Source organism: Panthera uncia, chromosome A2, assembly GCF_023721935.1.
Source record: "Panthera uncia isolate 11264 chromosome A2, Puncia_PCG_1.0, whole genome shotgun sequence".
NCBI lineage: Eukaryota > Metazoa > Chordata > Mammalia > Carnivora > Felidae > Panthera > Panthera uncia.
Window position 1 is genome coordinate 157,264,145 of NC_064816.1, and position 25,647 is coordinate 157,289,791.

Genomic DNA, 25,647 nt, shown 5'->3' on the forward strand with positions numbered 1-25,647 from the left:
CCGCCCCCTCACCCGCCACCCTGCCCCGCCCACGCCCTCCCCTCAGCCCCTCCCCGCCCTCTCCCTGCCCCACCCACCCCGCCCACCCCGCCCACGCCTTAGCCCCGCCCACAAGCAATACCGGTCCCGCCCCTGTTGGCTCCGCCCACACGGACCCGTCCGCTAACCCCGCCCACAACCCTCCTTCCGGGCCTCGAGAGGGTGGCGCGGAGGCCGCAGAGGCGGGGGCGGGGCCAGCCTCACCCGGAATGAAAACAAACGGCGGCCGCCGCCGCATCCGGGCACTCGGCGGGTCGCGGCGGGCGCGGTGGTGGCGCAGGTGAGGCGGCCGCGGCGGTCGAGGGTCCGGTCCCCGACCCGGGTCTCAGCGGCGCTGTCGGGCGGCCCCCGCTCCCGGCACCACCCCGACGCATCCCCAGGCCGGCGGGGGCGCGGCCACAGCGGTGGGCGGAAGGCGCCCTGCGCGGAGGCCGGCCGTGGCTTCGGGACCCGACGGTTCGAGCGGCCCTGGGTCTGCGCTGGGCTGGGCCGGGGTGGTGGTGGTGGGGGGGGGGGTGTTTAAAAATAGGTGGAGTATTGTTGGGGGCGGGGGGCAGAGAAAGAAATGTATCTAATTAGCCAGACAAAAAGCTTGAGACAACACTGTTACTCCAAATAAGCCGTTTGGGTTGTGTTTGCAGTCACAGCTAGGTTTTCTTTGCTATTTAATGAGAAAACATGGTTGATTCTTCATTTCTCAGACGACCTGGTTCTGCGTTTCTCATCTCCTTCCCTTACTCTTAATTTTTAAGACAAGAATCTTTTATTATTCCATCTAAGAGCAAATGTGTATTTTGAATATACGTGTACATATGTGTATTTGAAAAGCTCTGGGGAAAGGTAGCATAGATTGATCGTTACTAAAGTGAAAGTGAAAATTTTAAAGGCGTGGTTTAAAACGTTTCACTTTCAGTTTGAAGCAGTGATAATGAATTTCTGGGCTTCCCTCCCCCGTTTTCTTGAGAAGTACTTGAAATACATCACTGCTTTTTTGGCTGTAATGTGAAACGCTGTACCGCACGCGTGAAACTTTCAGTTCTCCAGCTAAAACTGAAAACTGGTTTCTTAAACGATTTGATGTGAAGTACAGTATCCTCTTTGATTCTGTTGTCTATAACTGAAATTTTTGTACATTTTAAAACAGCAGACTATTCTTTTGTAAACATTAAGTCTTGTGCCTACAGACCGCCATCTGTTGATTTGCTCAGTGGGCAGATTGTGGGACACGCACTATATTTGTGAAACCCTTTGGGCCTTTAATCAGGCAGTGGCTAGGATGGGCCTCGGAGGGCTGTGCACCTGGCCTTACAAATAGCTTGCCTCCCATAGTAAGCAGCCCATGAAATGATCACTCCCCCCCCCCACCTGTTGATATTTTATTCAGAATTCCTGAAGATTTGAGTAGGGAACTAGATACAGTGGTTGTGTGAGTTATTTATGCTTGAAAAGCTAATGCTCATAAGTACGCATGCTTTTCCGTGTGAGAAGTGGTTTCTTAAATGCTTAAAAATCTGGGTTTCTCCTGTGGGTCACCTGGATGCACAAGCCCCTCCTTGATGTGTTTATTCCTTACTCCCTTTCCTCCTCCGTATCCTGATGACCTCTTTCTTCCCCCCACGCTGATATAAAATAGATTTGAACTTTAAGATATGTATTTATGGAATACACTTAAGTGAACAGACTTGATTTAAAATTAGGTGAATTGGGTTTCGGGGGGTGTGGGATACAGGCCTTTCATAAAAAAAGAAAGTTACTTATCAAGATTATATTAACCCTTATATATGTATTTTTTTACTCTGTGGACCTTGTCTTCATCATTCAGACGTTAATTATCTTTTTCCTTTTCTTACTCCTTGTCTAATTTGGTCGGTTGACATTTCCAGCAGCCTTAGCCATCCCTTCAAATTGCTGTGCTCATGAGAGATGAGTGTACCTCTCCATCGCTGGCAGGTGTTTCTTTGGGGGACACTAGTTACATACACGAGACAGATAAGCAGTGAAGGATTGCGTGCCAGAATGCAAAGGCCAGTGTCGTAGGCAGACCTAACTTTGTGACCTTGGTCAAGTCATTGTACAAACCTGGGGCCTGGGTGTTTTCGGCTGTAAAATGATGATCCAACCAGTGTTCGATTTGAACAGTGCACATAGATGGGTTGTGGTGTGCTTATCACGAAATAGATACAGTTTTTCTAGTGAAACTTTTGTATTTAAAAAATTCAGTTATCGGGAATGTTGCTAGTTCACAGTTCAAGCTGGCTTTTATGTTTACCCTTCCAAGGTGGTTGGTCTTTGTGTTAAACTCAGCAAAATACAAGTACAAGAGAATGTATAAACTCTCTGTTGAGTTGTTTATGAAAGTTAACAGCTTTAGGGATTCACCTTCCCCTCATTTTATCTTTCAGATCAGAGAATAAGAGATTAAGAAATAGAAAAGTATTATAAGCCTTGCTACATATTAGCAACTTGGAAATACATACTTTATGTAACAGTAACATGCAACTGTATATTTTAGTGTATGTATAAAATACCTAAGAGAAATCTGGAGCTAGTTAAAACCTAGTCTAAAAGTAATGTAGATTAAACAGGAGGGGAAGGAATGGAGGGGAGCTCTTCTTACCACACAGGTGAGTTATAAAATGCCTTGAAATACAGTGTGGAGTATCCTTCATATACTGTTTTGCTTTCAAGAATGGCGCAAAAGAAATATCTCCAAGCAAAACTGACCCAGTTTTTAAGGGAAGACCGAATTCAACTTTGGAAACCTCCGTATACAGATGAAAATAAAGAAGTTGGCTTGGCATTGAAGGTATTTTCTTTTAAGACCTAAATAAATAGCCGTGTTGTAAGTCTCCTTGGTGAATAAGGTTCTGGAGTCACCGGAAATTGCCGGGTGTAACCATGTAACTTTTGGCCTAACCAAAAGCATTAGGGATAAGCAGGTACCCACTTTTCACTAGGAGTTGACAAGCTTCTTTTTGTTTAATAAGGTTTTATTCATAGGAGAGTGTTCTCTAATTTGCGAGGCACATACTATTTTTAATACCTTCAGTGTTATGTAACAGTGGTAATTGGGGAACTAATTTTGACCTGCTGGTGAGGCAGTACTGATGCCTCTATTGTGTGGCCAGGGGGAGCGGCTGGGTTGGTTCTCAGTTCTCCTTGCTAGCGTGGTTCACTATAAAATAGTTGCTCCCTTCCGCCAGCTATTTTTATACTATGGCTATCTGTTCGTTTGTTCAAAAGACATTTTTCTAAGAATTACGTCTCAGCTTTTTTTGGCAACGTCAGAAATGGCATTGTTTTAGGGGAGGGGCAGAGAGCCAGCGCGCGAGAGAATCCCAAGCAGGCTGCGTACTGCCGGTGCAGAACCCAGTGCGGGGCTCGAACCCATGAAGCCACGAGATCGTGACCTGAGCCGAAACCAACAGACGGACACTTATCCAACTGAGCCACCCAGGCGCCTTCATTAATCATTTCTGATAGAACTCTGTCATGTTGGAATATAGCGTGTCCTTTTCTGCTTTCTTAGTCTGAGTACCCTGAGACAAATAATGGAATGTTTATCAGGGACTGAGGACTGTCACAAGGGCATCATATTGCCCCGTGTGGTGACGCAAGGATGCGCTTGGGAGAGAAGAGTTTTCCTATTTTTCCTGTTCCTGACAGGCCCCACTTTGTGTTTTCTGCAGCCCGTTTTCTGACCTTTTTTCTGAATTTGCTTGTTACCGTCTCTTGGCTCAGAAGCTAGGTATGGCAGAATAAGAAAGCTATTTGGTCTTTGCCCCCAGGACGTGACGCAGAGTTCCTAAAACCCTTGGAATGTCCCCAGTGATAAAGGTGATAGGAGCATCGTTTGTTCCAATGAGGCAACTGTTGGTAATACCTTCAGGATGGGGCTGCTGGCCAAAAAGACCAAGCTTGGATTAGAAGCTTAGACTTCCATTCCCCTTTCCAACCTCGGAGAGGGGAGAAGGCTGGAGATTGAGTTAATTACCAAAGGCCAATGACATAATCAGTCATGCCTTCAGAAGGGAACTCCCTTGAAAGCTTCCAGATTGGCAGACCTATCCGAGTGCTGTGCGGGCGGCATGCCCCACCGCCTCAGGGTTAGAGGCGCCTGCGCTCAGGACCCTTCAACGCTCTGCCTTCTGTACCTCTTCACCTAAACACTCGTTTGTATCCTTTACAATCAACTATCGTTGGGAGTACAGCGTTCTTCTGAGTTCTGTTGAGTCATTCTAGCAAATTATGGTTTTACAACCAGTACAGTGATTCAGAATTTTCTGGTAAGATAGTTATTTAAGTTTCACCTGACTTGTTCTCACAAGTTGGAAAAATGGGAATGTTTTCTTTATTTTTTTGTTTTTTCTTTCTATCCCCTCCAGTGGAGCTGACCACTTCACCGTTCCTTAAAGTAACTTATAACGTATCACAGTCCACGTAGGTCACGGCCCACCTTTCCTTTAGCCCAGGATAATCCCCATTATAATTGACACTTCTTCTATTCGGTCCCGTTTTCCTATCCTTTGTTTTTTGTTTTTGTTTCTTAACTGTTATTTTAACGTTTATTCATTTTTGAGAGAGAGTGAGTGGGGGAGAGGCAGAGAGAGAGGGAGATACAGAATCCGAAGCAGACTGCAGGCTCTGAGCTGTCAGCACAGAGGCGGATGCAGGGCTCGAACTCACTAACCCGAGATCATGACCTGAGCCGAAATCAGAAGCTTAATCGACTGAGCCACCCAGGCGCCCTATCCATCCTTTGTTTCTATTTCGCTTTATTTTTACCCGGATCCTTCCTAGCCTCTCTCCCTCTCAAGATGTCAAGCCCGTCTGGGTTTCTCTCTGATGGGCTGACCACCACTCATCAGAGCCCTTCACACGCTGTCCTGTATCACGCCCCTTTTCTGCAGTCGGTGCTACATTGACCTGTGTTCTGATTTGGCTTCACAGGACCTTGCCAAGAAGTACTCTGACAAGCTAGATTGCTGTGAAAATGAAGTGGAAAAGATAATAGAAGAAATACGTTGCAAAGCAATTGAGCGTGGCACGGGAAATGAAAATTATAAAACAACAGGAATTGCGACAATTGAGATATTTTTACCTCCCCGACTAAGAAAAGTGAGTAATTTCCCTCAATGAGTACATAGGTACCAATGCTTTGTTAACTTAGTGATAAATTGTGATTTAAAAAAAAAAAAGTGTATTTATTTATTTTGAGAGAGAGTGAGCAGGGGAGGAGCAGAGGGGGGGGGGGTGGAGAGAATCCCAAGCAGGCTCCACACTGCCAGCACAGAGCCCGATGAGGGGCTCGAACTCACGAACCGTGAGATCATGACCTGAGCTGAAATCAAGAGTCAGATGCTTAACTGACTGAGTCACCCAGCGCCCTGTGATTTTTTTTTTTTTTTTTAAAGCTACAATCCACAGTTAAAATTCTTTTCGGTTACTTAACATGTTGAATGTTTATCAACTTCCAAGTTAATTTTGTAGGTTTTTCAAACTGGAACATTTTTACAGGGTGGGTTTGTCCCTCACGGACCTTCAAAACGTCACAAGGCTATACATCACATGGCTTACCTTTTCTGCAGTTCGGACAAACAATTTAGAAATAATGGGGAATCAAAGGAATACTTCAGGTTTTTTGCCAAGCTGTGTGCAGTTGGACACGTCAGTCGGGAATTCTCCCTTTTCTCTGTGCTGGTGGAGGTTAGAGTGTGATGCACTGAGTGCTCCAGCAGGGCCACAGTGATGCGGGCGGGGCCACCGCATGTCAGGGCCATGTCCTCAGTAGTGCAAGTCCAGAAAGGTTCTTGAGGCAGGGTACCCAAAGGTTGCTGGCCTCTGAGGACTGATCAGTGTTAATCATTTTCAGAAGATCTGAAAATATGTAAGCGTCAGATCTACCATAGGGCCCAGCAGTTTTACTCCAGAAAACCGTGTCTGTGCGGAAACTTGTACGTGAATGTTTGTAGCAGCTGTGTTCACGGAAGAGCCCTCTCTGGCTCCCGGGTGGAAACAGCCCACATGTCCGTCAGTGGGTGAACGATCCACGAGGGAAGGTTGCCACACGGTGGAATGTTACTCAGCCGTGAAGACGATGAGGTCCTGACACGTCTGTGACACGGCTGAACCTTAGCAACATGATAGAAGCCAGACACAGAGGCCACACATTGTACAGTTCCGTTCATATGAAACGTCTAGAACGAGTGAATCCATAGAGACAGGGACTAGATCAGTGGTTGCCTGGGGCTTGGGGGATAAAGGGAGGGATTGGGGGTGTGAATTATGGTATTTTTTGGAGGGGATGATGAAAACGTTCTGACATTTGGTTACAGTAATGGTTGTGTAACTTCACAAGCATACTGGAAACCCCTCACTTCTCTTTTAAACAGGTGAGCTTTATGAAATGTAAATTATCTCATTAAAGCTTTAACACATTTCTAGGAAAAACGAAGAGCTTTATGAGAAAAAGAAAATGACATATGTAACTACCTCAGGATGCCCGTTCGTGAGTTCACGTATATCTGTATCTATGTCCACATATATATACACACACATACAGGGCTCCTCTTTGCTAGAATCAAGCACCGGGGAAACCAGCTCACCGGTCAGAAAGCTGAGTGTACAACCTGAGCAGATGTGCATGGTCTTGTAGGCTTTCCTGCTGATCGCAGTTTTTCCTCATAAGCCCAGCCAGTGGAGAACGAAGAGGTTCCGAGATCATGTCTTGCCACTCCCTGCTCAGTGGGCACCGTGTCTTGTTCACAGAGGGTGGCTACAGTGCTGGAGGTGCTGGGCTGGGTCCTTGTGTCGCATAGGCCAGCTCCCTTGAATAAAGACGCATCACAAACCCCTCTGAACATCTAACTTCCCGCACACTGCCACCCCCTTGAGGGCATCTAGGTCACAGGGTCAGCATGTTCAGTAGCTTCTTCGCTAGGCACGTGTCATTTCAGGGCTTAACATCGTCTGATACCAGCCTTCCTGATTTTATAGACAGAGTAATAGCACCAAAAAGTGTCACATTGAAGTACATTTTCTTTGATTTGCCTTTTTTAAAACAGGATAGGAAAAACCTGTTGGAGACCCGATTGCACATCAGTGGCAGAGAACTGAGGTCAAAGTAAGTATCTGTTTGCCCAGCGCCCCGGCTGCTCTCGGCCCTTTTACATTAGCTCGACTGATCCTTTGTGACAGTCCCGTCAGAGAGACAGGGCAGGTGTTATTTACGCTCGCTTAGTGGAAGGGAAACAGGCCTCGAGGCCGCAGAACTTGATCAGGCTCACACTGCCAGTTAAGGGCAAAGCAAGAACTCAAGACTGGCACCACTCGCCTTCATTTCCTGGTGGAACTTGAGGTCCGTGGGAACTGGCCAACGTGTCCTAATCAGCGAACGAGTGATATAAATAACCTGATGTTCACCAGATCACTAGCTTTGACTTTTATTTCTTCGCGCACTGATAACTTGCTGTGACATTCAGCAAGGTGTTCTAGCCGATTTCAGGCTGTCGGCCCATCTGTAAAAAGAAAAAATACCCGTCACAGGCCAGTGAAATTTACCTTTTGAGGCCCGGTTGGTCAGGTCATCCACTTCTCGATTTTTAAATGGTAAGTGTCTTCACTACCTCCAGGGCTAGCCAGTCCTTGTTTGTGAAGCTGATTTTTCTCATTTCCTCTGGTCTACATCAGGGCCGTTAGGGATGGATTCAGGAAGCATCATTCATTCAGCACACATGCGCAGAAGATTGCTGGGAGCACCCCTCTATTATGGGCTCCTCCAGGGAGTCCGCAGAAGGTGTAGAGAATGAATTTGCTCCTGACATGCAGCCAGGGCCCTCCTCTTCAAATGGATGTCCCGCCCAAGTGGTCTCCACATCATGAGGAAAGAGATAGTTTTAAAAAGGACATGGCCTCTTACACAGTCTCAAATAACCACCTAGGAACCACGAAGTGGTGTTTGTGAGTCAGTAAATCGAAATACCAGAGTTTCTGAGTGGAATGTATGAAATAGCTGTCACGATTAAACTCTGTTTAACGGCTCATGACAAATTGATGGCCTGCAGCGGGTACCGGTTTATTTTACAGAATAGCTGAAACCTTCGGATTTCAAGAAAATTACATCAAAATTGTCATCAACAAGAAACAGCTTCAACTAGGTATGTCATGGCAAAATGCAGAATTTTAAATCGGGTTCATGTAATGACGCTGCATCTTTTTTCTCCCTCTTTTTCTGTTCACAAATTTCTAGCGGCTTTCTTGCACACATAGTCTAAAACCGATCGTTGTAGTGTTCGCTAAAATAAGCACGTAGAGCAGAAAGCAAGTTTTCTAATCAGCATTTACTATCTGTTCTGTCCTGGCGGGAAGAAAGACACTCATCACAGGTCTGAGGAAGTGTTAAGGAATGGAGATGCAGAGGCCACAGCGAAAAGGTGGTGGCAGTGGTTCTCAAGCCGGGCGATTTAGCCACCCAGAGGACATTTGGCACTGTCTGGAGACGATTTTGGTTGTCATGACTTGGTTGTGCGGTGCGGGTGGGGGCTTGTGCTCCTGTCACATAGGGAGTAGAGGCCAGGGACACTGCTGAACATCAGATCAGGCACAGAACAGCTCCCACGACAGACTCACTTGGCCCACGATGTCAGTAGTGCCGCTGTGAGAAACCCCGGGCCCTGTGAACTTGTGCAGTGTTAGAATGTTCTTCCTAACAGAAGCAGGAAGCCATGGATGCTGGGGCGGGGCAGAGGGGGGTGGCGAGTGCGGCGCGACGAATTTGGGTTTCAAAGATCCCTTTGGCTGCCCTAGGGAGTTGGACTTGAAGGAGGCACGAAGAGACTTGGGCGACCAGTTCGCTGTTGCAGCAGTTTGGGCGGGCACTGCAGTCTGCTCCCAGTAGGTTCTTCTGGCTTAGAGAGTCAGGTTCACATCCTCGCTTGATGGAACACAGCCTGCACACAGCCCTAGGCTTCCTTTCCAGCGTCTCCGCGAGCCATTTCCCGTTGTCTCTTGCAGGTGTCATAGACAGCTTTTCACTGTCATCTCTGTGACACTGCTGTTTGTGGTATTCTTCATGGGTTGGAAATCCTTGATTTTGTCGTTATCAAATCCATCAATTTCCACCTTATCATTTGTGTTTTAATAGTTACTTCCCCACCCCCACCCCAGGGCCACACAGTTTTCTACATTTTCTTGTATTAGTTTAATCTGCGTGAGGTCTGTAATCTGTCCGGAGGCCCCGTTTATATTTAAAGGCTAAAGATCGAACTTACCTTGCTGTTGCCACACTGCCCTTCGGTGCCCCCTTTGTCAGAGCTCTGTTTCTGCACTTCCTGTTCTTTTCTTTGACCTATAGGTTTATTCCTGGGCCAGAACCATAGAGGGTTTTCTGTTGGGGTGTAATTGACATGTAACATTATATGAGTTCCAGGGGTACAGAGTAATGATTTGATGTTTGTATATATTGTGGAACGAGCACGATGATCTGTCGTCTCACGTAATTAATTTTTTTTTTCTTGTGAGAAGAACTTTTATTCTCTTAGCCACATTGAAATATAAAACACAGTATTGTTCATTGTAGTCACCAGGCTGCACATCAAACAGCCCAGGACGGACTTACTTTGTAACTGAAGTTTCTACCTTTTGACCACCTTCACCCATAGGGTTCTATTACCGTGGTTTTGTTGTAGTTTTAAAATCTGGTAAAAGGAGTCCCCTTCTTGGCTCTTTTTTTTTTTTTTTTTTTTTTTTTTTTAATTTTTTTGGGGGAGAGAGAAAGAGAACCAGCAGGGAGGGGCAGAGAGAGGGGGGGGGACAGAGGATCCAAAGCGGGCTCTGTGCTGACAGAGAGCCTGATGTGGGGCTCGAACCCGTGAACTGTGAGATCATGACCTGAGCTGAAGTTGGACTGAGCCAACCCAGGTGCCCCTTGGCTCTTTTTTATTAAGGTGACTTGGCCATTGGTGTATCTTTATTTTTCTACATTAGAATGGTTGCCGAGTTTCTCAAGAAAAAAATCCAACTGGAGTTTTCCAGAAAAATATTCCAATTTGTATGTTTATAGTTCATAATATTTCATTCTTTTAAAATCTGTATGTATGTGTGTTTATTCTTCATTTTGATGGTGGTCCATTTGCATCTTTGACTTAGTTTTTGTTAGGTTTGTGTATTTGATTACTTTTTCATGGAACCAGGTTTTGATTAGTTTAATAAGCTCTTTTATTCTGGTTCATTGATTTCTGCCACTTTTTTTTCCACGTTTGTTTATTTATTTTGAGAGAGACAGACAGAGACAGAGAGCGCGCAAACAGGGGAGGGAGACCGAGAATCCCAAGCAGGCCCTGCGCTGCCAGTGTGGAGCCCGATGTGGGGCTCGAACTCGCGAGATCATGACCTGAGCTGAAACCCAGAGTCGGACGCTTAACCGACTGAGCCACCCAGACGTCCCTCTGCCAGTAGCTTTATTTCCATTTTATGTGTGCAGAACCTGGGTCCTAGGAAATACGCACTTTACTCAGGGTCACAGAGCTATAAAGGGATAGAACCCAGGAGGTTTGCTTTTAACCGCCACCATAGATCTCCCGCGGTGCCCCACTGCACCGGGGCTTCTCGCCCGTTGCTGCGAACCCGGTTTGTGGTTCGTCCAGCTACAGGGGAGGAAACTTCACCGGTTGCTTTTACCCCCTGCCTAGCAGCAGCTGAATTACACGTGCTGTCAACGAGTCCGTTGCGCAGTGGCTCGCAAGTACTCCGGCAGGTTTAAGAGCTCACGCAGGGACACGGAGAACGGACCGCTTTCCAGCTCCAGCGGCTCTTTTCGTAACGAGCATTTCCGATTCGTGCAGGGAAAACTCTTGAAGAACAAGGAGTGACGCACAACGTGAAAGCAATGGTGCTTGAACTGAAACAGTCTGAAGAGGATGTGAGGAAAAACTTCCAGGTTGAAGAAGAAGAGCAAAATGAAGCCGAACTAAAAGAAAAAAGAATCCAGAGGACCAAGAGAGGCCTGGAGATCTTGGCGGAGAGAGGTACACGGCACTCTGGGCTCTATTTCACTCAGGGTCTTACAGGCGGTGGCGGATCAGACCTGGGGGGGGGAGGCTCACCATTCTTATGGGCTCTTGTGCCCCACGGTCTAGTAGTTCAGTGTCCCCATCACTGCTTTTTAGCGTCGAACTAACGGGGTTCCTTTTGGCTTTGTTGCAGCTGAGATGGTGGTGGATCCAGAAACCACGCCGTACTTAGACATAGCTAACCAGACGGGCAGATCCATCAGAATCCCCCCTTCAGAAAGAAAAGTAAGGACTATAGACATTTGTGGCTCGCGCTTCGATTGGCTGTCCAGAACAGAAGTGGTTTGCTAGTTCTTTTATCTTGGACTATTAGAAAGGATTAGAAATAGCCTTCTGGTTGAGCTTATAAACGGGATGTCACCATATGGTGAGCACCTGGGTACAGCGGACTCACCCTGTGATTTTGAGTGCAGTGGAACGGGACGGCATGATCGCACTGTCCCGCGGCGGTGACTTGGGACATTCCCGAGTAATGTGACGCACTGCCTTCAGCATAAGTGGCTTCCCGGGGCAGTGGTAGTTTCGATGTGGTGTTTTCACTAGAGGGCCATGTCCCCCAAGGGACGGATCAGAGTGGGGGGCTGGGGTGGGGGCTCTGTAACTTGGGAAGAGTCTGACAGGCGATTCTGCCATCTCACCCCAGTCCCCCAGTCCCCCTTCCCGTGTTCGCTAGCTTGGAATAGGCAGGAGGTGGTTGTCCCCTGGAACATGCCCAAGCTGGTCTTTTATGGCAGCGTTCTACAGCTGCGACCCCGAGATGAGAGAGCTAGAGTCCAGGACCTTCTTAGAAAGAAGGGCTAGAATGGCGGTGGGCCAAGTCCATTTTAATTTTTGTCCTTATTTTTTTTTTAATGCTTATTTACGTTTGAGAGGAAGCACAAGCAAGGGAGGGACAGAGAGAGAGAGGAAGACCGAGAGGGAGACGGGATCCGTCAGCTCACAGGCCGATGCGGGGCTGGGTGTCACCGACCGTGAGATCGTGGCCCGGGCCCAAGCTGGAGCTTAGCCGACTGAGCCACCCAGGCGCCCCCTAATTTTTCCGTCTTTAAAAGACAAGTTTGTGTAGGTCTCACGATATGAATTACTCCCTTGAAAGTGAAGGATTAAAGTCACATTTTAAGAAGAGGACTTTGTAGCCATCGGTGGATTGATCGGTGTTTGTTTTTAAATGTTGGTGATTATTCACCACAGCTCTCTTACGTTAAATGACGATATCCAGATCTTTTCCGAAAACATTTACAAGACTGAATTGTAAACTCAAATCTAAATATCAATGAACTTAAAGCATTTTCTGCATTACTTTTTTTTTTTTTTTTTTTTTTTTTTTTAAAGTAAGCTCTACGCCCAGCATGGGGTAGGAACTCATGACTCCGAGACCAAGAGTCACATGCTCTACTGACCAAACCAGGCAGGCGCCCCGGGATTGCCTTTTAAAAATTGTTTTAGAGGGGCACCTGGGTGTCTCAGTCAGCTGAGCATCTGACTTCAGTTTAGGTCTCAATCTCACGATTCGGGAGTTCGAGCCCCACATGGGGGCTCTCTGCTGTCAGCCTGTCAGCTCAGAGCCTACCTACTTCATTCAGATCCTCCATCCCCCTCTCTCCGCCCCTCCCCTGCTTGCGCTCTCCCCCAAATAAATAAATATGTAAAAAAATAATAAAAAATAAAACTTTTTTTAGAAATATTAGAGTTGACAGTTCAGAAAAAGCTTCGTCAAGACTAGAAAGTGAAATGAATATGTTTTCTAAAAAGGATACAAACAAGCATCTCTGGTTACTTCTTTATGTGTTCAGTCTTCGAGACTACCAGAAATCCATCTAAGTCACCAGGTACTAAAATAAACTGCTGGAAACAAAGGGGGCAGGTGCTGGCTGTGACCGTATCAGTCACATTGAATTGAGTGCTTGATCTCAGCATTTTGATGAAATGAAAGCATTGATTATATTTTTCTTGATTTCGGCTTTTAGATTCAGTTGTGATCTTGTTGTCATTGTTTTTTTTAATCTTTATTTGATTTCTTTAGACTTAATGTGCTTTTAATAGAATTTGTTTTATTATAGTTTAAAGTGATGTTTTTTTTAAATCCGTATTTTTTTCTAGGCCCTTATGTTAGCTATGGGATATCATGAGAAGGGCAGAGCTTTCCTGAAAAGAAAAGAATATGGAATAGCCTTGCCATGTCTGTTGGATGCTGACAAATATTTCTGGTAGGCGCTTTTGTATTTGGTGAATACCACTTTTAAGGAAGATTTCCCAGTTAAGGAAGGTCTTCCGGTTTTAAGGAAGGCCTTCCCTGTGAAGAATTTTATAGACATACGCACTTACTGTCCTTACGGCAAGCATGCGGGACATAGGTCTGGGTTTTGTGATGCGTCGGCAGCCTGCCCCATCCGTCATGCAGGCCCCATCAGCTTTTCCCCTCGTGGTTTTGGTGTGGATGTTGATGATCATTCCCCAAATCTGTTGTTTTATCAGGGGCTGCAAAACAGTGATACCTGCTGCATTTATTGCCGGGATTTTCCTGGGAAGAAATATTTTTCCTCATCAGCTAATTGGGTTACAGTCAGGTACAGTTTGTACAGAAAGAATAAAAAGCTCGGTTCTTCCCTCTTGTTTTCTTGTTTTCAGAATAAATGAGCGGCTTCCCTAGAATTCTCCAAAGGGGACATCAGCAGTGAACTGGGTTGTTTGTTTTTTTTTTTTTTTAAAGTATCAGTGTGAACTCATGGACTTTAGCACATTCGATGTATTTCAAACCTCAGTGCTTTATTTTTTTTTATTTTTTTTTTATTAAAAAAAATTTTTTTTAACGTTTATTTATTTTTGAGACAGAGAGAGACAAAGCATGAACGGGGGAGGGGCAGAGAGAGGGAGACACAGAATCCGAAACAGGCTCCAGGCTCTGAGCGGTCAGCACAGAGCCCGACGCGGGGCTCGAACCCGCAGACCGCGAGATCATGACCTGAGCCGAAGTCGGATGCTCAACCGACTGAGCCACCCAGGCGCCCCTAAACCTCAGTGCTTTAAATTGACCGTCTTTGGCCAGCAAGTGGGTCCTGGCTGTCTTTCATGTTTTTGACCTGATCCCCGCGGTCTTGGTCTCTGGTGTTCCAGACGCCTCCTGCCCATTCCCTGCCCCAGGCCAGGAAGCAGCCGTTTCCCAAGGATTCCTAGTTCCTCTTAATGGGAAAAGGCACTGAGACACTATAATCCTGAAGGAAGAAACATTTGAAAATTAGACTTGAGATTTAAGAATGGTCCGAAGTTAACAACGTTCGGGTAATTTTCCCCCCATTTTGACGAATTCCCCCAAGATGTATCGTACACGTCAAGAAAATGAATACAGATGTTTACGGTTTGCCAAACGTACTAGCACCCTCGGGCTTTAAGTGAACAAATCCCAATTTAAACTGACTTAAGCAAGAAAGGGGATTTGTTGTTTCGAATATTTGGGAGAAGGAGGCGAATCTGAAAATAACTAGAACGAGGGCTTGGTGCCTTTCGGGTTTTCTTACTCTGCTGGTCTCTGCTTCTACGCTGGTTTCATTTTCTTCGACTAGACACGGTGCAGGCGGTAAGTTAGGTCCCTCAAACTCAGATACGGTTTCTCGTTTCCTTCCATAATTGTTTGTAACTTTTGGTTAGGAAAATTTCAAGTACACATAAAGATTAGTATAGTGAATTCCTATATACTTTTAATCCAGCTTCAGCAGTTACCAAGACGTGGTTGACCTTGATTTGGCTGCATGAGCCTTTCTTCATCTTTTTATCCCATATAAATCCTTGAAATGGTTTTCGGGTCTCCAGGAACCCCTGAATGAAAATAACCGTATCTCCAGTTCACAGTACGTTAACGTGTTCAGTAAGCAGTAGGTATACTAATCCAGGAATAATTGTCAGTGCCTCAGCAGAGAATGACATTTTTTCCCCGAAGCTCTGTTTATTCGGGCTACCTTATTGGCATACGTTGGGTGCGAGTTCTTCCTCTTGGTAAAGGAGACGAGCGCTGACACAGGTCAGGGATGTGCGTGTGTTGTTTCCTTTCCCACGTGATGATTTCCCACCTTCACGGTGGCCAAAAGTCCCGTCCCAGCTCTCTGTTCTACATCTGGAGGGATGGTAGGTAGTATGACCGCGAGTAGTTTCTTCCCCTGTTTAAAACTACAAGTGAGAGAGTTCTGCTTTGGGCCATGATGGAGTCACAGTGACTGGACTTACCCTGTCACCCAAAACAACTGAAAATTTGGGCCAGGTGTCTGAAAACTCGAGTGTCTGGGCAGTACAGGACAGCGGTCGCTAAGGTGGAGGAAGAGACTAGGGGAGCCCTGTGATTGTTTCAGCTGGCTGCCCAGAGCATCTCTAGACTGCAGTGCAGGGAGGAGAAACCCAGATGCAGCCTCCTGGTCCCACCGGAGTCGAAGCCAGGAATCCAAGGAGGCCAAGATGTGAGAGGAGAGAGCTGCCTCTGCCTGAGGGAGGATGTCAGAGAGCTTCAGCGGGTCTCGTTGGAGTATTCTGTTGAGTAACGATCAGCACACGCGTTTGAGGAAACTACCCAAGGCAGGGGAAAACCCTGCCCGAGTGGAACAGAGAACAGTCTTCAGAGTTCGGAGGGCCGAGAATAATCTGCGTTCCCGCCAGCCACAGTGGGAATCTTTTTGGTCACAGGCCGTCGCACAGAATTCAGAAGGGTATTGCCTCAGCAGTAGGCCAAAATTCTCTCCAAGGGCTGCTGTGGTCCCACCTAACCAAGCTTAAAAGCAAGACTTAAAAGGATCACGTGGTTTTCAAGTAACTGCCTCTCAGACAAAGCTCAGTAATACTTCCAGCAATACAGAAACATCCAGTTGCCAATTAAGGACTAACAGTCCTGCAAAGAAGCAAGCAAACAGAACCCCACACTAAGGAGAAAGAGCCAGTCAGTGGACTGGAAGACAGACTCGGAAGACAGAATTAGTAAGCGGGGACATTGAAACGGTTACTAGAACTGCGTTCCGTATGTTCAGGAAGGTAAAGGACGGAGCATGTTAAATAGACCCCTGGAAGACCCACGTTGGAATTGCAGAGACGAAAAACCCCACGTCTGAGGTGGAAAGCATCGGGTGGGATTAAGTGTACATCGGACCCCACAGAAGAAAAGATGGGTACACGTAAAGGTGAGGCAACAGAAATGATCCAACAGGAAGCTGAAAGGACTAAAAAAAGAAAAAAAGCGGGGGGGGGGGGCACATCATCCACAAGTTATAAAGCAGCCTCAGATGACCCTGTTTGTGGATAATTGTAGGCCCTGAAAAAGGCAGCTGGGACTAATGGCCCCAAATTTTCCTGGTTTGATGAAAACCCGTAAACCCCCAGATAAAAGGACCATAATGAATCCTAAGTAAAAGAACTATGGAAAAACTACCCCAGGGCATACGGTAATCCGGTTCCTTAAGGCCAGTGATAAAAAAGACTTCTTAGCCAACCTTCCCTGAAAGAAAACGGAGATACATAGGCTTAGCTTACGTTTCTTGAAACTAGTATCTTTATTTTACGTAAAAATTTTGAACTCATAAAGCAAATAGAATAAGTTTCTGTTAAGTAACTGACTTCAGCCCAAATGGGATTTAATTTTTCTAAAGGTAGGCTCAGTAGGCTTTATTTAAATAAACGTTGCTCATTTAGGTATTTCAATTAATGTTTTTTAACATGAGAACTTTTTGACTGCTGATTGTGAAAGCCACTAAAACCACAAGCTGAAGCGGTATTAATAAAAATATATTCTATGGTACAATTTGATACAAGGCTTTGAAAATTTTGTTTTTTTCTGAGGGATCCAATCAGGTTCAATGACAGGCCTAAGAGTTTCAGAATTACTACATATAAGCAATGATTTTGTGGTCTCTTATAGGCCTCTCTATGAATAGAAAGTGTTGTTTTTAAAACTAAAAGAATGAAATGTATTTCTCAGCTGTGAGACTGGTGTTTGTTTTCATGTTGCACAGTACTGCGTTCGGGCTTGAACTCGTACACAGGCTTCTATGCCTACCTGAAATGAGGCAGTTCCTGCCCTTGCCCTTCATGCTTATTAAACACGAATGAGCCTGTGCACACATACAAGATATTGAAAACTGTGACAAAATGTCCCCCGCTTTCTTAGGGATGGCAGGATAATCTTCTGTCACAGAGACAGAGGGAGTCTAGAAAGTAAGATCACCTTGAACATAAGATCCTTCCTCTTCCCTCAAAGGCAAGTTCTCAGGCTGAGCAGGCATTCTGAGAAAGTGCCCCCGCCCAGAGGGGGCGCCTGGGTGGCTCAGTTGGTTGAGCCTCCAGCTTGGGCCCAGGTCATGATCTCAGGGCTCGCGAGTTCAAGCCCCACGTCGGGCTGTGTGCTGACGGCTCAGAGTGTGGAGCCTGCTTCAGATTCTATGTCTCCCCCTCTCTCTGCCCCTCCCCTGCTCACGCTCTGTGTCTCTCTGTCTCTCAATAATAAATGTTAAAAAAAAAAGTTAAAAACAAAAAAAAAGTGCCCATGCCCAGCCATGCAGCTGCGCGTGCGTGTGTGTAAGATACGGTGTGTATGTTACAAAACCTTCACAAAGAGGAGAGAAGCCTGCTTTGGCATATTTCTCTTGCATACGCGTGTAGACTGTCCCAGGTGCACCCCCGAGGCCTGACATTCCACTTAGGAGACTCCTGCTTTACAGCGAAAATGCCGCCGTCGCATTTCATGGGTTTTTCTTTTTTTCTTCAGGCAGATTTTGATGGGCAAGGTGGGAAGCTTGAGGGCTTGTGGATTTTGCAGTTTGATACAAGAGCAGTCTTATTTTTTTGATAGAATACCCGTGAAAACAAACAGCCAAGACCTTTCTCTTTTAAAAAAACGTTTTTAATGTTATTTTTGAGAGAGAGATACAGAGTGTGAGCGGGAGGGGCAAAGAGAGAGGGAGACATAGAATCCGAAGCATTCTGATGTGGGGCTTGAACTCACAAACCGTGAGATCCCAAGTCAGATGCTTGACCGACTGAGCCACCCAGGCGCCCCCCAAGTTTGTCTAGGTGTAACACACGATTCCAAATATTTTCCTTCCTTGTTGACGAGGAGGTTCAGATTTCAGGTCTGGATTTGCATGATGAATTTCTAAAAATCACATTTAAAATAAATAATCTTGATGTCCATCTTTGTCAACATATCATTGTCTTGTTTTCTCCCTTTCTCTGGACCTGGGTTTAGCCCTGCTGCGACAGCTACAGAGTAGCATTTAGCCTGTACCTGGGCCCCCACATCCGTAAGCTTTTAGAGCCTGGCATTTTCTGGATCCTTTTTCCTCCCACCTTGCCTGTGATTGCATATGAATACCTTGTTTTCACCAGTTGGGGCATTCCCAGTAAGCAGTGATTTTTTTGGGGTGTCTCTTTAAAGCATTGGTTCTTAGCTTTGGCTGTATGTTAGAATCACCCAGGGAGATACTCGACATACAGCATCCAGGCCCTATCTCCAGACGTTTCTATCACAACTTGATGTAGATGGGGTCTCAGCATCAGTATTAACCAAACAAAAAAAAAAAAAAAGAAAAGAAAAAAATTCCTCGCTTCCAAGTGATTCTGATTTGGAGTCAGGGTTGGAAACCTTTGCTTTAAACCATGGTCTCCTCACGTTTGCTGACGGGTTTTGACACGGTGGCCCCAATTCCCACTTTCTGCTGAACGTCTTTCCCGGCACAGCAAGGCTGTGCGTGTGTTTATGCCCAGGGCAGATGGTATTAGACCGTTATTCCTGAGCCCTAACTGCTTTTTCCCCATTGGGAGGATTCAGCTTATAAATACAGCTCCTTTCACAAACATGGGGGTCTGCGCTTTAGAGCAGCCGGTCTTTGGAAATACAGCGAAACCTGGAAAAGACTTGCAGAAATTCAGAAAAGGTTGTTAATGCTCCCTTTGTGTGCTCCCCCCCCCCCCCCCCCCCCCCCCCCCCAGTGAGTGCTGCAGGGAGCTGTTGGATACGGTAGATAACTATGCGGTGCTCCAGCTGGACATAGTGTGGTGTTACTTCCGCTTGGAACAACTGGAATGCCTTGACGACGCAGAAAAAAAACTAAACTTGGCTCAGAAGTGCTTCAAAAATTGTTACGGAGAAAACCATCAGAGGCTGGTCCACATAAAAGTATGTTACTGTACTTTGTTTACGTATCGTCGAGCCCATGTCTAGAACTTGAGCTCTATTCCCGTTAAATAAATATTCCTGTTGGAGATGGCCACCAAAAGGCCATTTGATGGTCGCGTGCATGGTGCTCGTTTTATGCGCTTTTTCGGTGGGGTGGTTAAATGTTCTACAAGGTGGGCTGCTCAGCGTGTAGCCAGAGGAACACAGTTTTCCAGCCACAAAACCCCCGCTGATGGTCACCCCGACCGAGAGAGCTTGGTGACTGTGTTCAGTAGAGTCTCGTGGAAGATTTAAATGCAGGAACAAAATAGACATTTTGAATGGTAACAGTTCCCACGAATGAGTCACAGCTCGAGAACTGTGATTTGAATAGGATTTTTCTAAGGTGATTTCCACAGGTCAGCAGAATTCTGCTTGGAAATCTCAGGGCAGCATAAAGCCTCCCTGGTTTGGGTTTTTGTGTACTTCCTTCCCCTCCAGGAGGAATAAACGTTTTCGTTACGCTGTTTTGCCCCTGTGGGGATGAAAGGGATCACAAGGGTGAACGTTACAGCTCTGTAATTAGAAACAAGACCATTTTATCCTTTTTTCTTCCCCAATAATTTTAGGGGAACTGTGGGAAAGAGAAGGTGCTGTTTTTAAGACTTTACTTGCTTCAAGGTATCCGAAATTATCACAGTGGAAACGGTGAAGAGGCTCGTGAGTATCTCAACAAGGTAAGAAAGTGAATACTCCGAAGTGGTAGCCGTTTTCACCTACCTTTTTTTTTTCATCCCCCAAAGTTAAGTATTTCATAAACTCAGCAGTTTGTGACTTGTAAAGGACATGCATGTATCTCCCGTGTTCTCTGCCTCGTACATACCACAAACATACTTGTATCTGTTAGGGTGTAGGTGAGATGCTGTGATAAGGAAACCTCAACAAGACAGTGGCTGTAATTGGCTAGAAGTTTCCATGCCTGTCTGCCATCTGGCAGTGGAGAGGTGAGCAGGCGGGGTCAGTAGAGCAGCTCCGCCGGCCTGTGTGCGGCAGCCAAGGATGCTCCTGTCAGTCCCCTTCCAGCCAGCAGAGGGGGCAAGAGAGAGTCCAGGGCGGCCTCGGGAAGGGCCGGAAGTTGGGGCTGTCACTCCTGCTACGTGCCCCTGGCCGGGACTTAACCCCCTGGCTACACCCAGTTGCAGGAGGGGGTGAGAAATGCCGTGTGCACAGCTCCAGCTCAGGGGATTTGATTACATAAACGGGGGAGATGGTGGATACCGGCCCCTCCCATGATACTCCAGAGGCCTGTTGCCTTCTGTTACGTTATGATACATCACATGCACAGCATGGGATCTGTAGGGATCTGTAGGGATCTGTATTCTACTCGAGCTAGTTGATGACAGGTAGAGTTGAAGAGTTTTTATCTAAAATCTGACACACCCCTCAATCACATAGGGTACAAGCTAATTTCTTTCAGGCTTTAGCCTTGTGTTCAGCTTTAATGTTGTTATAGTTAATGATTCGTGTATTTTTTCCTTGTCTGCAGGCACGTCAACTCTTTAAAGAGCTATATATTGATCCATCAAAAGTTCACAATTTGTTGCAGTTGGGATTTACTGCCCAGGAGGCCCGGCTTGGCCTGAGGGCATGTGATGGGAACGTGGACCACGCGGCTGCCCACATTACCAACCGCAGAGAGGTACCTTAACGTGGTCTCGGCGACACTGGGGCTCCGCCTTTGCGTAGGTGTGAAACTTGAGGCAATGGCAAGCCTGTTTCCAAAACGCTATAGCTCTTGGATTGGAAGGAAGAGAAAGAGATTATTCCGTGGTAGTTATTAACAACAAGGAGCTCTTTATACTTCGGACTGGGAAGAAACAGGAGAAACTTGTGTCATTTAATTGAATTCATCTTCAGGCAGCGTGGTTTCCTCAGTTTTATTTTCTGCTGCGGCGGCAGTAGCTCATAAGTGCGTTGTCCAGGTAGCGTGTCTGTGCGGGTCTTTGCTCTCTTTCTCTCTCTTTGCTTACCATGGTAGATTCCGGAAACCAGTTTAAAGGGGGGCTTTGTTTTCCCTTGGAGCCGTAGCTGTAGTTTGGGATGGCATTCTTAGCTGGAAACGTGAGTCAAGTCATAGGAGCAGTTAACATTATGAAGGCGAAGGGACAAAACTGTAATAATTTGGAACAATTATAAATAAGTAGATTTTCGGGGGCACCTGGGTGGCTCAGTGGGTTAAGCATCCAACTCTTGACTTCGGCTCAGCTCATGATCTCACGGTCTGTGGGTTCGAGCCCCACATCTGTCAGTGCAGAGCCTGCTCGGGATTCTCTGTCTCCCCCGCTGTCTGCCCATCATCCACTTTCTCCCTCTCTCTCTCTCTGTGTCTTTCTCTCTCAAAGTGAACATTAACAAAAATAATTAAGTAGATTTTGGAGTTGGGGGGCATGTTACCATATCTAATATGCTAGTTTTCAGTAAAAGAGTATTTGGTTGGGAAAGCCCAGTGTGGTCCCTGGCCTGCCTGGTGCTGGAGCGGGAGTGGATCCGTGGGCCAGTTACACAGCAGCCAGTCTGAAGGGCTGTTTTGGCTTCACCTTTTAAGACCCCAGCTGGTAGCTACCTTTCTGTCTGCCAGTCTGCCCGATTGCCCTCCTGATCATGGTCTGTTGGGTCTTGCTGTAGGAGTCAGTGAGTGGATAAAGGCAGAGACTTGGAAAAGCTAAGTTTTGTGTGTTTTTGCATTTCACACAGTCTTATTCAGTACTAGGGCGCCTGTGTGGCTCAGTCGGTAGGGTATGCAGCTCTTGATCTCAGGGTCGTGAGTTCAAGCCCCACATTGGGGATAAGGCTTAAAAGTAGATGAATAAATAAATAAGTTCAGTACTAGGAGAAAAGCAAGCATTGCTGAGACTGCATTTGTTACGTTAATTTTGATTGTAAGATTTCACTAGCATTTGGAAAGCCAGCATTTTAAAATGAGACACTGAAAAATATTTCTCATAATCTTTCCTTACATTTGTATATACTTTATAGAGTTTATAAAAAACATTCTCAGGGTCATGATGTCACTCAGTTCTGCCTGTGATCGCCTGAGGCCGCTGGGGCAGATAATTATCAGTTTTACAGATGAGGAAAACTGGGGCTCAGCAGTTGACGTTTCTGGGGTTGTGGGTCAAATCAGTGGTAAAACCTGAACTAAGACTCTGGTTTTCTCATGCACTTTCCACGCCCATCTGACAGCAGCATTCTGATGAGTTTTTACCAAAGGTTCTGAAAAGCCAAGAGATACTGTGAGGGGGCAAAAATGACCACTTCCTGACTTTATAAGTAGCAAAAATAAATGTTAAAGAACAGTGGAGTCCTACCATAGTGCATTTACTTAACCAAGTCCTAAGCCCTTGGAGAAAATCAAGGGCAAGATGGTGTATGCAGAGCGATTGACCCGGTTCACTCTTGGACCCGGTGGACGTGTTCAGGGTGCTTTGGGTTGAGAGCAATAAAAACCCCAATCCAAGCTGGCTTAAACTCTGGGCAGGAAATTACTGGCCTGCTTCGCTGCTCAGAGGCAGCATGAGTCTCCCTCAGGTTACTGGGGCCAGTGGCTTCCCCCTGGGGCGGAGAGCTTGGCTTCCGGGTCTGTCCACTGTCTAGTCAGGGTCCTCTCCTCACCCCAGGAGCTCGGTCTGAGCTTCAGAATCATCTGAGCAACCCTGAGCTGCTCGCTGACTGGCTGCCTTCTAAGCAGTCACTGTGGGGGTGGAGGAGGGAAGACACTAGAACCCCCCCCCCCCCCACAGCCCTTCCTGGGGCCTCCCTGGGGCTTGTCCTGAGTATAGGCTGGTTCCCCTTCGGGCCAAAGCAGCAGACGCTGAGGTGGCCGCAGTGCTGAAGGGCTGGGTGGCAGGGAGAGGCGGATGTCCTCGTTCCCCCGACGCCCCTGAGCCCGCTCCGCATGGGAGGCTGGGCTGGGTACTCGGCACACAGTGCAGTGCCCACTGTCCTCCAGTTGGTCTGCTTTGTGTCTCCGGTTTCTAGTATAAAGAGAAACGTCAGAAAAGATTGTGTATCCTCTTGTGTACCGATACGAATAAGAGCTGGTGTAGACATTCGTAATTAAACAGAACTCCGTGAGGCTCCAACTCAGTCTCAGGTCTGCGTGACGTGAGCCCCGTGTCTCCCGGCTGGCTGCGTCTTGCTCTGGGTTCGACACCATGCACGTTTTTTAGCCCTTTGAAATACGAGTGGAAGAAGCCGAAATCGGGAGTGGTGATGGGCAGGGTGAAGGCAGCAGCTTGGGCGGCGGGGAGGCGCGAACAAAGGTGGAAACGTGAGGGCCGCGGAATCGCTCTGCTGGCCTGCGTGGCTGTGGCGCCGGCAGGATGGGGGCAGCTTGGGGGCGTGGGGGCCGGGGGGCGAGGAAGGGGCACCGGCACCTGATCAGGTGGGGCTCGGAGCAGGGGTGAGATGGCCCGGCCTCGGCCTGCGCGGGGCGCCGCGGGCAGTGCTGGGGTGGGGGACTCGCTCCAGCTGAACACAGGTGAAGGGGGCTGGCCCGCCGCGATGCCCCTGGTGATGCAGGTGCTTACCGGCACCTTGTCAGCTTTGAAACAGGAATTTAGTCTAAGGACGCCTTCGTCCCCGGGGGTGTTTGGGGGAGTCACTCGGTTCTGTGAGTCCTCCTGCTGACTCTGCGGGAATTTCTGGCTGCGCCGTGAGGACTCCTTTCTTCCTAAGAGATGAGGCCGCGGCCCCCCCGTGTGCAAGAAGATGGGGGGCACTTGGTGCTTGGGGTGAGCCACGGAGGTAGGAACAGACCTAACAGAGGAGAAAGAGCCATCTCCTCCGCTGTTCTCTCTGTGTCGGGTGAGAACTAGCCATGTCCAGAATTGTGCAGAAGCCCTCATCCCAGCTCTGCGGTCAACTGTGACCTTGGTCCGCAGGCCACTTAACTTTCTTTAGAGATTTTCTGTCTTCTCATTGGCAAAATGATGAGGTCGGATTAAACTAGTGCTTTTCAGAGTTGTTTTAGCTTGTTTTGTTTTCTGTCAGCAAAATCCGTTTTTTAAAAATTACATTTGTTTTCAAAAATTCTGAACTCTCTTCAGTGGGGCTGGGATGGGAGAGAAGAGGCTAGAACTCTCCACAGCCCTTCTCAGACTCTCACGGCAACAGCAGGCACTTACGAGACCCGGGGTCAAGAACTGTGGGACTAGATGACCTTCGTCACCTAACATTGACCATTCTGGAGGTTTTAAATAGGCTAATAGGCCCTAGGAGGCATCTGAGTCCCTGCTGCCTGGAGTGGGGTGGGTAGGGTCTGCAGCTTTGCGGTCACCTGGGACACTGCCCCCAACCCCCATTCAGAGTCCACCATTTTAACAAGATCCCCGGGGATTAATCAGGGGCCAGGAAGTACCAGCCCCCCAGAGAGGGTCCATCCGCTTCTCTGGCCTGGCGGCAATGAGCTCCCTGGTTCCGAGTGGCCTGTTCTGGTCGGGATGGCAGTGACTAAGAGGCACTGTCTTCCGGGCCTGGAGGGAGGTCTCCAATCCCCACGGGCCCTGCCCCAGGGGCAGCGCGTGCCCCCTGCCCTTGCAGCCCTCACGCTCTTGCTTGGGTAAGACATGCGGAGAGCGGTTCACTCCCCTTTTGTTACTTGCTTGGCCCGTCGACCCCAAGAATCCTACAGAGCATACCGAGAGGTCTCCCTACGGAATCCCAGTCCCCAACTCGGTGACTTTGCTGTTTTCCTAAAGGAATTGGCCCAAATAAGGAAAGAGGAAAAAGAGAAGAAAAGACGCCGGCTGGAGAACATAAACTCTTTGAAAGGAATGGGCTACTCTACTCACGCGGCCAAGCAGGCCCTGCATCAGGCCAGCGGGAACCTGGATGAAGCCCTGAAGGTAGCGCATCCCCCGGGGCCTCTCGGCCTGCCCTGAGTGCCCCTGGTGTGGCCGCGGGGCCCCTTCTTCCCCTGACCTCCTCTCCGGTGTCCCCCCGCGGCACACGGAGCCCCCCTCCCAGGGCCTTTGTCCCCAGTCCTGGCATGGATCTCAGGGTCCGTTCTCATTCTCGGACCCAGTGACGGGGCCAGAAGGACAGACCCCACCTCGGTGCCCGCCCACTGTTGGGCAGCGTCCGTGGGGCAGAACTCTGCGTGAGGTTTCTGTTTGCAGCACCAGGGGTTGGCAGTGACGCAGGAAGGGGACGGTGATGAAAGTTGCAGTATAGTTTTCTTTTCATTAAAACGTTTTATTTGAATATCGTGTTGTTTCTTGATGCAGTCAGTACACGCTGACCTCAGGGAGCGCAGAGTGTTGGGGAGACAGAACACAGCGGAGCGCGGCCGCCGTGTGCGAGCACAGCACGTTGGGGGCGGGCCTGCAGCTGCGTTGTGGGGGATCACGCCCC

At 47.6% G+C, this 25,647-nt stretch overlaps 1 protein-coding gene across 1 annotated transcript in view; it reads left to right on the forward strand.

Moving 5' to 3' along the window:
• The first annotated feature begins 203 nt into the window (after positions 1–203).
• NUB1 (negative regulator of ubiquitin like proteins 1) overlaps positions 204–25,647 on the forward strand; it is a 28,417-nt gene continuing 2,973 nt past the window's right edge. Inside the window, exons 1-12 of the mRNA XM_049642142.1 lie at positions 204–319; positions 2,728–2,845; positions 4,990–5,157; positions 7,104–7,162; positions 8,125–8,195; positions 10,881–11,063; positions 11,242–11,333; positions 13,209–13,315; positions 19,068–19,254; positions 19,863–19,970; positions 20,780–20,932; positions 24,993–25,139. Of these exons, the coding sequence (XP_049498099.1) occupies positions 249–319; positions 2,728–2,845; positions 4,990–5,157; positions 7,104–7,162; positions 8,125–8,195; positions 10,881–11,063; positions 11,242–11,333; positions 13,209–13,315; positions 19,068–19,254; positions 19,863–19,970; positions 20,780–20,932; positions 24,993–25,139 (1,464 nt within the window). The 5' untranslated portion in view covers positions 204–248. The remainder of the gene's footprint in view (positions 320–2,727; positions 2,846–4,989; positions 5,158–7,103; positions 7,163–8,124; positions 8,196–10,880; positions 11,064–11,241; positions 11,334–13,208; positions 13,316–19,067; positions 19,255–19,862; positions 19,971–20,779; positions 20,933–24,992; positions 25,140–25,647) is intronic.